This window comes from Athalia rosae, chromosome 3 (assembly GCF_917208135.1).
Source record: "Athalia rosae chromosome 3, iyAthRosa1.1, whole genome shotgun sequence".
In the NCBI taxonomy this organism is placed as follows: Eukaryota; Metazoa; Arthropoda; class Insecta; order Hymenoptera; family Athaliidae; genus Athalia; species Athalia rosae.
This window is the reverse complement of record NC_064028.1, coordinates 24099086-24113487: the sequence shown is the minus strand read 5'-3', so window position 1 is coordinate 24113487 and position 14402 is coordinate 24099086. Positions and strand designations below refer to the sequence as shown.

Below are 14402 nucleotides of genomic sequence, written 5' to 3'. Positions count from 1 at the left end.
TACATATATTTTTACACAGGAATCACCAACACAGTTGAAAAATGCAGAGACAGGTAGGCAGCAGGTATTTTAAAGGGAGAGAGAGAAGGAGAGGGAGAGAAAGAGGGGAAACGATTTTCGAACAAGTGGAGAACGATACGGATATAGGTATACCGCGATGTACGATGTATCAAATAATACCAGTACATGTGTTTGCGTATACTATACGCCGTATCAACCGACAACCATTAAAAGAAACCTGCTCATGATCATCGTCATCTACTTGATGACAAATACATGTACACCTTATAGGCGTTCGTTTATATCTTTTATTCTATCTGCCCATTTCTCTTGTGAAATACAAGTACAAGCGCCAGGCTGCAGCACTCTCACCGCTAATTCTTTTACCGATTCTCATACGGAAGAACGACTGCAGAAGAATCTTTATCTTTTTGAAGGTTTTTTTTTTCTTCTCGCTCCTGATCTCTTCCGTCGTTGACAATTTTCTTATTCTCTGACGATGATGTAAAAGAACTCAATCCGCGAAGAATATTGACAGAATATTGTCCGCAATTATTCCAGGTAAATTAGTATGCCACGAATTTTGACGATCTGAAAATGGAAGCGGTACAGTACCTACGTATACGTGTCATGTAAAATAAAATATATGTAACGTGGGTTGGAACCTGACCTTATCTCTCACTGATATACGTACATACTATACAATAAGTATATACATATACACCTACGATGTACATATGATACGGTAATATGTAGGTATGTATATTACATAATTCTATATATACACAGGTATATTCGACACGGTGGACTTCGGAAATAAAAGGTTGTTCTCTCTCTCTGCTTTAGTTGGTACGGTTTTTATCGCGTTTACGATACACGCGAGACGTTGGTGTGCACATACGTTACACATACACATAGAAATGGCATGTCTTATCGCGTGGGCTTTGCACGGCGTATGAGCTGTTAAGCGACACTTTGCAGCTGACTGAGAAATTCAATCTTCCCATAAATAGGGTTGTCGCTTTCCTTGTGCTTTTTCTTATTTTTCCCCCCCATATTTTTGTATCGTTTCAATTTTTTATTTCCAGCCGCAATGTAGTTTCGCAGGAGTAAAATCAGTAACACGAGTATAACGAGAACCTGGAAATGCAGATTGTCACTGTACAAACTGCACCTGGTGCATGTAACTCGGAGTCGAGTATTTGAATAGTTCCTGTTTTAGTTATTATTATTTTTCTATGACATTTTCTAATTTCGATACGCCGCCAGGTATGAGCGTACGTTGGTCTGGAATTCTGCACGACGATGACCAGGTCACCAGGTGACTAAATAAGATTGGTGAGCAGACATGATCGTTTATACGCATATCTACTGGTTTCGAATACAAAATAGAAGAACATATATATACCTATATACATCCTGACATAGTTTTATTACAACAGCTGCTAGTTAGATCGGCTCTTCGCGTTATATACATAAATATACGTGTATATATAATACAGGTTATTTGAGAGAAGGAGACTCCGATGCGTGGTGATTAGCATCTCCTTAAAATTCGTCGGGTGCCGCTCGCCTGAAGACTCTATACTTATACGGGGTACGGAGTATACTATACACGGCGAACGAGTAAGTAGAATGATGCAGCGGAGCGGATATACCAGAAATCCTCCAAGGAAGGAAGAAAGAATACACGCGTGTACCGAAAAAAGAAAATTATAGCTGCGCACGAAACGCTCGCTGTCTGAATCATTTTTGAAAATATTATCCGCGCCTCCAAAAACCTTACGCATGCATACACGAAACATGTAAATAGGTAGAAAACATAAGGATGGGGTAAAAAAGAGTTTATGAAAGCTTTTTGTCCCCAAGATACAAAAAAAATCTATACTCTTCGTACTTTTTGGAAAAATTTTTTCGTAAAATTCTCCACCGTTGAAAGATAGACAAGGATCAATTCTAGATGAGTGCCTGATTTTAGGCAGTCGGTGGGAGATACTCGGACGTGTCGACTGGGGCGCATATAGTTAGGCATATTCAAGGGATGAGAAATCAGTTTGTCAAAAATTCCTGAGTCAGGGATTCGTTATCTCACCAATTGTGAAAATATTTCTTCTCTCGCATTGATGGTTGATTTACGACTTCTTTATTCTTCATTGAGCATTTCGAATCTCTTAATTCTTGCAATCGCAAATTTACCGTTAAATTTCACTTCTAACTATCGTTAGCCCTGTGAACCAGTTGCGTTGAAAAAAGTCAAGTAATATTCAGTACGATATCAGGTAATATTGAGGTGTAAATTGACACGGTTCTCCGGTTTGCATTTTATGAGATGAAGATGAGTTGTATCGACAGTCGGTCCCGAGTAAAATTCGTCGTAGGAGATCCCTGACTTACCAATATATCTACTGTTGACTGAAACGACTTGTATCGGAATGAATGCTCAAATATCTTCATTAATCCATACAGTTGTATGAACAATTATAACTGACAACAAATCAGGGTTGAGGTTTTGTTCATTGGTGAATAAGTCATGAATCATTGATTATCATTGAATCACTTTATTGTCACACGCCATTTGTGGCATTGGGGGTATGTTTTTTATCCATCTTTTTATCTGTTATATTATATTATACTGGATACAGTCACTAATGCTTTATATTAATCGCCCGGTGTATTTCTAACGCTGGTGTAGCCTTTTCTATGTATAAATATACATGTATAATATTTACATGTTCAACACACACATATATATGTATACATAAATCTCCGAAAAAAACCTTACACAGTTCTCACATGGTTTTATTTATTTATTCCATCTGCTTTGATCATCACCATTATCGTTGTGATAATTATAATCTTTATTATTATCATGATTTTCTTTTCATCCTCGATGCGGCTTTTCGTAAATTTCCCAATTCCTTCCCTACTCTTTTCTCTCTTTTTCACTTCTTTATTTTGAAATATTTATACATAATTATCCTTCTGTATTTTCCAACTATAATTCATACATACATACATACCACACGATGCGATGATAAAATGATTACTTTCAAATATTCAACGTTCACTTTATTATGTTCTATGTTGTATGTAATATATACGATTTGTGTATATACATAATTCTTGTTTATTTTTTCTCATACATTTTTATTTTTGCCCATAAATGTTTGGTTCAAAAAATGCACGCGCGAGACAGATCGATTAATTCATTAATTTTTAAATTAACTGCCATCGTTAATTTTATCTATTATGTAGGTATATTATATACATGTATACGTTTATATACATAAGTATCTGTATGTATGAATAATGGCGATTTCAGTGAAATAATAATAATAATAATTATGATAATAACAACAGTAACGATAATAATAATTACTATTGTAATATAATGAGTCACGCTACACCCCCGTGATTAGCACCGGGCTTTTAATGAGGAGAGTGTCTATAATTATAATCATATTCGTAACAATTGCGGATCGAAGATTCATCGTACTATTATAATTGTTTCTGTGTTTGTTTCATCCTGTCAATTGCACCTTTTATTCATACGTGCCCTTTCAACCCTTTCAATCTATCATTGCGTCTCCAAATGTTCTTTTCTAATTCATTTCTTACACTTTTCCTTTTTTTCTCAACTCGTTTATCATTGTACATAATTTTTTTTCGGTTTTTTTCTCTTCCCAATTATATACCCATCAATCTCATTACGTTATCCAATAGATCCGATCTCACCTATCTTCGAGGAACAAAACTGCACTTTTTAATTCAATCATTTAATCATATGTATATTACTATATTTTCGTCGTCGTATCAATGATGATGATATAATAATAATAAGAATGATAATAACAACGGTAAAAATCCTACTACTATCATTATTGAAAATAATAATGACCATCATTATAATGTAATCGATGTTGCATGTATTTTTTACAAACGGAGATTTACCCTCTTTTCCTCCCCCTCGCAAACAAGGATTTGAAAATAGATCTTGGGGCGATGGCGAGGAATCTTCGATCCCCAAAAAAATAGTCAATTCGAAATGTATACCGTGCGAGTATATAAGTTTAGATCAATTAAAGTACTGGTGAATTTATATTTGATTGGGAGAAGAATAAAAAAATGGAAGAAAATTCTCTTCAGTGACTAAAGAGTAAGTTTGTGAAATGAAATGCAATAATCAAAATTATAATAAAGTTTTATCGAATAAAATGACAAAATTTCATTTCTATCGTACATACATGGTGTTCTTCGGATAGACACACACCCTTTATGTTCTTTCATTTCGTCTTAAATGACTTTTATTTTATTTAATCATCTATGAATGTGAAGTTATGACTTCAGAAACTGTACTTTATCAGATTTTACTATTTTTTTTCACCCTCGGTCATCGATAGTTCTTTTTTTTTCATTATCCATAGCAAGTGTAACTCAACTCCCAATTATGTCGCACCATAGGAACTATCGTACTTTTCATCTGCCCGTACAATTCCATCATCTTCAAATCATCGTTGTTAAAATTATTTTTATTATTATTATTACCATTACTATTATGCGTATATATATATATGTATGTATCTATTTAAATATAGATACACATATATAAATATTATATTATGTGTAATTCATTATTGTATAGGTACAAAGTCGAATATTTAGTTTTCTAATATATCATTACATTTTACATATGTGTTTTACATATGATCCACCGTGTTTTTTGCATTAAATATATATAAATACAATTATTTGATGTATATGTCATGTATGTACGTGTGTAGGAATTACCCATGCCCCTTACGTGTGTGTGTGTGTGTGTGTATGACGTATACATATACGTGTACATATGTATAAGATTATTATCGTTATCACTAAACGGCATTGCATTATTTTTAATATGTATAGTATATATAATACAGTATGTATACAATTTAAGTTAAATACATAATGCATGTATATTGTATTTGTATACCTATAGATGTATACTACTGTACGTAATTATAAGATTATGAATGTAATTGTTTTTATTATTTGCAGTGTTTTTATATCAACAATTTCTCATTCATCCATTGTTCGATTGATAGATGAATTCAACCAATCGTATGATTATACCTATATGTATAACTTGCCGCCAAAATCCGCTTGCCTGTGCGAATAATTATTATTTTTTGTCTTTCATCTTCTTCACTTACTTATGAAAAACTAAATACGAACCGAAAACAAAATAATCAATGCAAAGAAAATTCTAAATGTCCTTCAATTCTTTACAATCTACAAATATGTATGCGTGATAACTGAAAATCGTAGGAGGGTATCTAATTAATCATTATTCGACATGACGAACGGATATTGACAGCTCGATAAATTCATTCTTTCTTTCTCCTATGTGTTTTTTCGATATCACACGGGTCGAGATAATTTATATAATTGTAAGAACTGACGTTGGAATTGTATTTTCGATCGATTCGTTTTGTTCAATTTTCTTTTTTTTTTTGTTACTTTTACTTCTGTTTGTTTTGTTAACGGGCTATATATATGTTTAAAATGATTCAATTTTTCTTCATAATATTGTTATTACATTGTAATTGCTAATTTTATTATTAATATCGTTAATATTATTAATTACAACGTTCTCGTAAAAAACAAGCTTGATATATAAGATACACTTTATGTTTTATCTGTGTATATCTATATACATATATATACTACACATACATACCTAATATGTATGTGTATATAAATATAATATATACATATATATTACGTATATCATGTATATACATATAATGTACTCGACCGTAAATGGTTTTGTTGATTATTACGCGCGTTTTCATTCATCTCCTCTTCTGTTTATTTATTTTTTTCTATGTTTCGTCTGTTAATTATTTTACAACATTCATTTTGTACGTTTGCTAGATTTTCTTGTGTTCTTTTTTTCCTTCTTGTTTTATTACAGAGTTATCAAATTTCTACCACACCATTTTGCTGTAAAGGATATGCAATATTTTATGTTTTCGGTTGTTTCAATTTATCTGGCATTTATTTTTGAATGTTCTTCATTTACTATATCATCGCTATTTTTTTTCTCTCAATTTCATGCTAATTTTCAGTTGGTGTGCTTTAGAAATAATCCGAGAATTGTAATTAGATAAAATAAAACAAAGGAAAATTCTACCGATTTATAACCAAAGTTTTCATTTCAATCTCTCGATGGGAGGTGTATGTAATTTCTTTTCTCATTCAATTCTGTTTCATTGTTCTTCCAACTTTGTATTTAATGTACACACGTATTTATACCATCGTTTATTTATTTGGATTCAATTTAATTTCAATATTAATACTATTATAATTATTATTATTTTTATCATCATTATTGTTGTTCCTATTATTATTATAATAATTATTATTATTAATGATGTTGCCGTCATTGTTATTAATGTTATTTTCATCATAATTATCGGTATTGTTATTTTTAATGTTCCGTATTCTTTATGTTTGAATTATATTATCCTTTTTTTGGTTTTCATTTTTTACGTTCATTTCTGACAATATTTTACGTTTTTTATTTTTATTTCGTTATCGTTAATATTTTAGTTTTATTTTTTATTAATTTAAAATTTCTCTCATTATTATAGAATTCATTCACCCTTGATTAGGTGTAATTTATGTACACCTATAAGTTTATATGTATATATTACGTGATTATTTTTCAATCATTCTCGTATAATATATGTATATATCGTATAGTAATATTTTCACAATACTTACACGTTTGGTTTTTTTTTTTCATTTTTTTTTGTCACAAGTAAAAAAGGTTTTTTTTCGTTTAAGGGTTTTTGTTTGTCAATTCCAATTTAAGCATGTTATATAAGATATGATATACGTTCTCTTTTCATCCCCCCAAATTCTCTTCATTCAATGAATTCAAATGAATTCTTTCACGTTTCCATTCACAATGTATCCTCTCTATGCATTATACATATTATGTGTATTCTTATATACTATATGTATGTATATATTTATATATATTATATGATCAGCGCTATGCAATGCACGATAATTTCGTTAATTATTCATTGGTTGTTTGTTCTGTTCTTTTTTTCCACTTCTCAATATTCTCTCTTACCTCGCATTAGAAGTGAGAAGTGATTATACTTGTAGTTGAAATTTTCATTAGTATAATATTACTGATAATTTCAACATTGTCATTAAGATAATTATTATTATCTTTAAATTTATTTTAATTATGACTATTAATATTGTTATTATTATGATCATTAATAATAATTCTTCTTTCTGACCATCATTTTCGTGTATTAGTTCGACTATTATATATAAGATATATATATATATAATTAGTTCATCGTTATCATGTAATTAATATTTTTTGGTTTCATTTTTTAGGGATGACGAGGGCGGGGAGGGATCCATGTAATTTATACGAATAACATTATACAATATGATGACAATATCGACAGTGAATAATTACGTATAAATCTATATATACATATACATATATATAGTCTAAGTATTTACGTACGAAGAGAAAATTATTTCTGTAAATTGATAAGGAGAGAGAGAAATCATCGAAAGTCTACCGGACGTGATGAGATACACCTGACAAATATGTTTGAGATGGTTTTTTTTTTTGGATTCAGTTTCTGAATATCATGAGGACGTGTGACGCCGGTGAATAAATAGTAAAATATTGAAACCGATTGAATTATTATCGCAGTATTATAGATAACGTTTATGGAAGAAAAGTTGTTTGATTAGATCTGCAAAAAATCAGAAGATTTTTAGTTTATTAATTGTAAAATGGGTTAGGAATGAGAGAATCGAATCAGTTATGTATTGGGTATATATTAACCTTATTGTTTATTGATATTATTTACAAGTGAGCCAGGTCGTCCTTGAATAACATTTTTAATTCTTTATCGCAATCAATCAATCAATCAATCAATCAATCAATCAATGATAGAATAATTTCTAATCATTATTTATGTATATGTATATGTATATATGCTGTGAATGTGGTAATAATTGTCCAGCACTTAATTGTTAATTAATCAATATAATTATAGTTCATTTGTTCAGAGAGATTATGGTAATTATTATTATTATCATTATCATTATTATGATTATTATTATTAACATTATTGATAATTATTATTATGATGTTTACCAAATGATAATTTATTTTTATTTATGTATATACCTCAACATACAGGGTGAATCACGACAAAGGTCCGAGTCGGGAGGAGCCTCATCCAATTGAAGCTCCTCCCAAATCGGACCTTTGTCGTGACTCACCCTGTATATATACGCGATTATGCATGAGATTGGCTTGCCTGTACTAAACTGATTCAAAATTGATGTTTAAAACCTACACGATTCATGAATTTATAAATTTCGATCAATTTTACCTAATGAATTTGCTCAAGATCTCTGGGAGAGTTCTGTCAAAAAAAAGTAATACTGGAACTGAGCGAAAATAAAATCCATCTCGAGAACATTTGTCTGGTGTATCTCGGGTTGCCTAACGTTTTGCCCTCTCCATGAACTTTTCAATTACCTAATTTTCCAGTATACATATATACATATATATTATCTAGAATACATATATGAATGCATGTATATATCATTCATCATATTTCAAGCAATGTTTTTTCCAATAGCTAGATTCATCGATAATTGAATAATCATGATATTATATATGTATTTATACCTTACACTATATACAAATATTCAATCAATTTATATGTATATATATATATGTTATGTTTTCAATTATTTTATCGGATATTATGTTATTTGTTTGTTCTTTGTTTATACATCATTATACATTATATATAGTAAATGTATCTAAACAATAATCATTATTTCTATAATAATTATCCTATAATATATAATGCAGGTTTTGAATACTGAAAAGTTATATGTATATTAATAATTGTTTTCATCAGTAACATTTTTTGGTTAATTGTTTATTTATTTTTTTCTGTTCATGTTGGATAAACATTTTAACACAGATGTATGTAGTAGAAGTTTATCGTATTTATGTATATGAATAGTATAAGTTCTTCGATATTTCAATTTATTTCAATTTTTGTCTTCCTTTTTTTCACGTTACTTGCGTCTCCGCAGTTTCTCTTCTCTTTTTTTGCTTTGCTAGTTGTTGGTTGTTTTTTCATTCTCTATTTTTGAATATTATTTAGTTTCGCTCGGTAATTAGTTTAAATTTCCATATTAATTATAGTGTATATACTATATAATAGTTATTATTTATTCATGTATTTATTACGTAGAGATTGTCTGCACTATAGTTATATGGGTATGTGTAAACCACGTTCCTCCTCATTTCTCGTCCTAAGTCCGTTGTATTTGCAGGTTAAAGTTTATGGCTATCAAGATTAGTTTTTTTCGATCTTTTATGATAAAATATCCACTTTCTTGCAGGTTTCACTGTAACATATGAATAAATCACGTTAACACGATCCAGAACTCGATCTCGTTATCAAAGAAAGAACAAAAACAACAAATGAATAAAAAATTATCGAGAAAAAACATTAAAAAAAAAAAATAAGAAAATCATTTACTTCGTACCGCTCTTTAGATTCTATGACATTTATGGGATTTCAATATAACACACATATATAGTATAATAGACTCCGAATACGGCATATAATATGGACTTACCTTGCGAAAAATTATTGATCAAATATAGTTAACTATTGAAAATTTAATTTTGTATCTCTACTGTGAATGGTTTTCATTTATTTTGTTCTTCTCTCTCAAGTTTCTGCAAGGGGTGTTTTCCGTTCGTTTTAATTCTCATTTCTTTCTTTCTTATATTCTCAATCGTGACATTACTTTTTTTTCGAGTTTTAATATCAAGGATTCGTAATAATAAATATTAAATTTATTGTGCTCTGTTTAGGGTCGTGCTAAGGGGAGTTGATGGTGCAGCTTATCGGTCATTCACGACACGAATTGAAATCTACTGAAATTAAAAAATAATGCGAGAAAATGATTGACATGCATAATTTAAAAAATTAAATTTGGTTGACAAAGATTTTAACTATCCAATTTCCAATGACAGGTGATGATCGATGATTTGATGAGTAGTGAATATTTATGTGAACTCAATCGTTAAATAGATGGGCAATTTTGCTAATAGTTCTACTGTCAAGAAAATAATAAATTTTTTAAGCTCATTCTCAAAAAGCTCAGTGAATATCTGCGCTGTGTGATGAGATATCGAATGCGACAAATATTTAACTACTATACGAACATATATTGGTGCGAGTTATGACAACTATTCTCATAATTACAGAGAGAAATTTGACGCTGGTCATCGTTCAGACCAAAAATGACAGTAGGGTAGACTTCTTTACTCATTCAATTTCATTTTTCTTTTTCGTCGGACAAAATTTTGAGCTTCAGAATTTTGACAAAATTTCTATTTTATGGTAATAGTGAGGATGTGAATTTTCCACCAGCGTCAAATCATCAAATGGTCATTAACTGAATCTGGTGAATGAATAATCAACTATTCATCACTGCCTCAAGCCCCAAAGACAACAATCTTCTATCAAAACTGCAATACTGTACGGCTAACCATGAAAATATGAACGAGTTCGAGGTTTAGTTTTTCTGTTATATGTAGTTTGGATCGAAGACTGTCATCATTATTGGCCACATGTAGTGATATCTTTTTTTGTGAAATTTTTGATTTCAGTTTTTTTTTGGTGATTTTTTTTAGTTTTTGAGTCGTGCGTACCTATGATTTTAGCTATTTGGCGCTGTTTTTCAGGGGCATTGCAGGTTTCTCTATTTTGCTACGCCAGGCAATACATACATTACATACAGACTAAGGTATGTATAAGTGGTATAGCCGATGTGATATGCAGTACATGATATGTGATGTACTAGAAGTGTCTAGGAGACCCATCACTTACACTTTTCTAGTATGATTCTCCCCTTTTTTTTTTAATTTTCTTACATTCATGTTCATTTTATTTCTTTTTTTTTTGTTTGTTTTCTTACATTATTATTTTAACATTATCTTTTTTTTCTCTGTGTTTCATTTTTCCATTTTTGATAATTTTGATTGTTTTGTTTTTGCTTTGTGTCAAATTATTTCTTTTTGATCTTTCTTTTGTTTGATCTCTTACGGTGATCTGATTTTTTTTGTATTGCTTTTACCGTATTCAGAGCCGTCAATCAATCTATTCATCATCTCCTCACACTCGTACTTTTTTCCGGTTCGGTTTTCGTTCGGGGAAAATAGTTCAGATAGCATGAATGCTTTCACTGTCAATCTTTTTTTTTTTATTAGTATTAGTCTTATTATTGTTATTAATTTGAATTAGCATCTTTGGTTTCATTCAGTATTTTGTGTTCTTTCGTTTTGATTTGGTTGAAAAGGTATGGTAATAAGTGCCGGGAGAAGGAAAGGCTTGATAATCAGAACGAGTCGCGTGAAAGTTGTCAGTAATTGAAAGTCTCTCACTCTTCGATACATGAGTTTACTTTATCTTTATGCAGAAACTATCGCGTGAGCTATCGATAATAGATGATATGGATTTTAATCTATATCACGTTATACATGGATTATTTTTTGTCTTCGTGTTAGCCCTCGAGTCACACATCTACGAACCTCATTTCAAAATCTGATGAATGGAATCAATCGATATCCGTAATATCTAATTTTACATGAGATTGAAAAAATAATCCCACGATGAAAATTATTTTCAAGGGTTCTCAGAGGTCCGCCTATTTCACCCACAAGTTGTACATCCTATAGAATTGGTGGGATTCGATATGGAACGATCGCGAATCATCTTTGCTTCTCGAGATACTCTACTCATTTAGACAGAGGGACGCGTCGCCCCTCATAACAAACTTCAGAGTTTCAAGGAATCGAGGGATGCGGCTGAGGAACGACGGGACAACCCGAGAGAGGGAGGTCCACTGACCAGGGAGGTAGTTCCGAATAGCTTGTACCACCCGATCACAATGTTCGACAGGTCCAGATCGTCCAACATTATCTGTGCCACACCCATGAACACTTTTTTGCCCTCTATTCGGCCGTAGTCGCCCCATACGGTAACCTGTGAAATAAAGATCAATCCATCAATTAAAATCAATGAAAAAAGTTGAATCAAAAAATAAATAAATGAATGAATAGGAGACCAATGCCACGCCCATTTCAGAAAAAGGAGGGGCCACACCCCAAACTCATTGGACGACTGACAAGGGCGTGGTCAATGGAGCCCCTCCCTCTTTTCAGTGCCTCAAACTGATTTACCCTGTATATGAGAAGATCTAAAAAATTGTAATGAACTTGTTTCTCACCTGTAGGATACAGTTTTGGAAATTTTCTCTGAACGCTAATTGCTGTTGATAAAGTGGTTCAAGCGTTTTTCTTGCGGTTGCAGTTTTCGCTTTTGCTATACATTTCTTTCCGCTGACGAGATAGACCTTGACGTAGGGCGCTGAAAAAGGAAAAGCAAAGAATTCCACAAAGATTATTAGGTGATGCTTTTGTCGTGAGATGAAAACGATGTATCGTGTATTACGGGATGAGGAGGCTCTTTCTCACCTGGTATAACCTTGTTCCCCTGTCGTCCTTGAAGGTCCCTCGCTCTGATAACTTCAACTTCCAAATATCCTTTCGTGAAGCACATCGACAGTTGAATTTCTCCAAGAGAAGGGGCGCCAAGTACTTGACGACCGACAAGTTGTCCCGGTCCTAAGCCCCCGATGAAATCACTGAGTTGACCCCCTTCACCCGCCATTCGAAGGCTAGGCGACCAGCTGAATAGTTTTTTGGGAGAAAAATAAATATGCATAAACATTAAAAATATTCGAAATAGTTGATTAATTCAAATCAGTACTCTCAAGAATTATTATAGATTTCCAGTAACTGCAGTCGCATATTATTATCTTGATTTTCAAATATCAACAATAAATTATTCAATGTACAGGGTGGAACAAAAACAATCACAGCAGTAAGAGAAGTTATCAAGACCCTTTTTTTGGCGGACAGGGGGGAAGGAGAGGGGCTTCTTATCGTTTTTCATCCGACATTTTGGCGATTAAGCATAGCATTTTTCATCAATATACTGTGTATGGTGAAAAAACAAATGTATGTATATATCAGAAAACACGAAAGATAAAAATTATTTGCATTCGGGAAACACGTAGAAAAGTTATGATGTATATATAGATATACAAAGAGATATTATATATACCTTACAGATTGATACAACGAAAATAAAAAAATTATTTCAATGCCTATGTTTTAAATCGCATCAATTGATATTACTTTTCGTAGTTAATAATTGTGGCATTGTTCTTTTTCTTGTTGCTGTCACTATCCTTATTGGTATAACTATCGTTATCGTCATCATTTACACCTTCGTTATTACTTTTTTTGTTGTTGTAATTTTAGTGGTAACTGAAAGCCTCGCTGTCAATAATATTTTCATCAATTGAGCCGAAAAACGATTGAATATCGTATGATATAGTATAATAATTATCGGTTGAACAAACTCAATCTTGAAGCAAGAAGAACCTTCGTGTAGATGTACCGTATAGTAGTTAGTATAATGTATGTAGACGGGCGTAAAAAATTTGTCATATTCCTATGGTTAGTTATGTCTTTTCTAAAGAGTATCAGTGTATATCAATCAAACAATTCTTCACATATAGATATTAGAATGGGGGAATAAAGGTGGCACACACACACATACACACTGCAGGCCCAATGAGATGTAGACATATGGCATGCAGTTTATCAAACACATTCCGAGCACCTATGTCTTTTGTTATTTTTTTTTTTACTAATTCTCCTTCAACTATTCATTAATCTAGATTACGATCTTCTGGTGTCATAAGCCTTGAGCGTTTCAGCCGGTCAAATTCACCTACTTTTTTTGATCGGATTTTCATCCGTCCTTGACTTGCACAAGACAAAAATAATTGACCGGTTGGAATGTTCAAAGCTCAATCTTCTTTGCTTTAATCATGCGCGAGCACACTTGAATTACTGGGTGAGAATTTTAGAAGGTTACTCGATAGGTCGTGGCTTATATGGACGAAAGCCACGCTTTTTTCACTCCAGTGGGCGGAACTTTGGCTGGTTTAAGCCACGCCCTCGTCGGGCTCCAGAAAACACTCACCTTGTACAAGACAGAATGATAGAACATCTAAGATATTTAAATGAAACTGGATAATTAGATTCGATCTGAGAATATAGATGAGGCCTATTATGTAATATTTCAGGGAATATCCCAAAACCGTGCGTTGATAATGAGAATATAGTCACGGATATATGTCAATACATATTCTGGTCTACAGCTTAAATAATTTGTCGAAGATTCATAAATTACGAA

The 14402-nt window shown here is 31.8% G+C and overlaps 1 protein-coding gene and 1 long non-coding RNA gene across 14 annotated transcripts in view; one reads left to right on the top strand and one right to left on the bottom strand.

Annotated features, from left to right (window-relative positions):
• Positions 1-72: 72 nt before the first annotated feature.
• On the top strand, positions 73-2767 carry LOC125500265. The gene is made up of 2 exons (XR_007277543.1): positions 73-1338; positions 1503-2767. It is a non-coding gene; the product is annotated as an uncharacterized LOC125500265 (long non-coding RNA).
• Positions 2768-9425: 6658 nt separating this feature from the next.
• The window catches only part of LOC105686784 (regulating synaptic membrane exocytosis protein 2), a 40387-nt gene continuing 35410 nt past the window's right edge, over positions 9426-14402 (bottom strand). For 11 of the 13 annotated variants that reach the window (XR_007277537.1, XR_007277531.1, XR_007277533.1 and 8 more), the window contains 4 exons: positions 12608-12822; positions 12361-12500; positions 10784-12116; positions 9426-9465 (listed from right to left, as the gene is read on the bottom strand). Coding sequence is in view for 2 of the 13 variants with exons in the window: in XM_048652464.1 (XP_048508421.1) it covers positions 9463-9465; positions 11982-12116; positions 12361-12500; positions 12608-12822 (493 nt within the window). In the remaining 11 variants the exon portion in view is untranslated. Of the gene's footprint in view, positions 9466-10783; positions 12117-12360; positions 12501-12607; positions 12823-14402 lie in introns of those variants that run through there. The other 2 variants (XM_048652464.1, XM_048652465.1) reach the window with 2 other exon arrangements.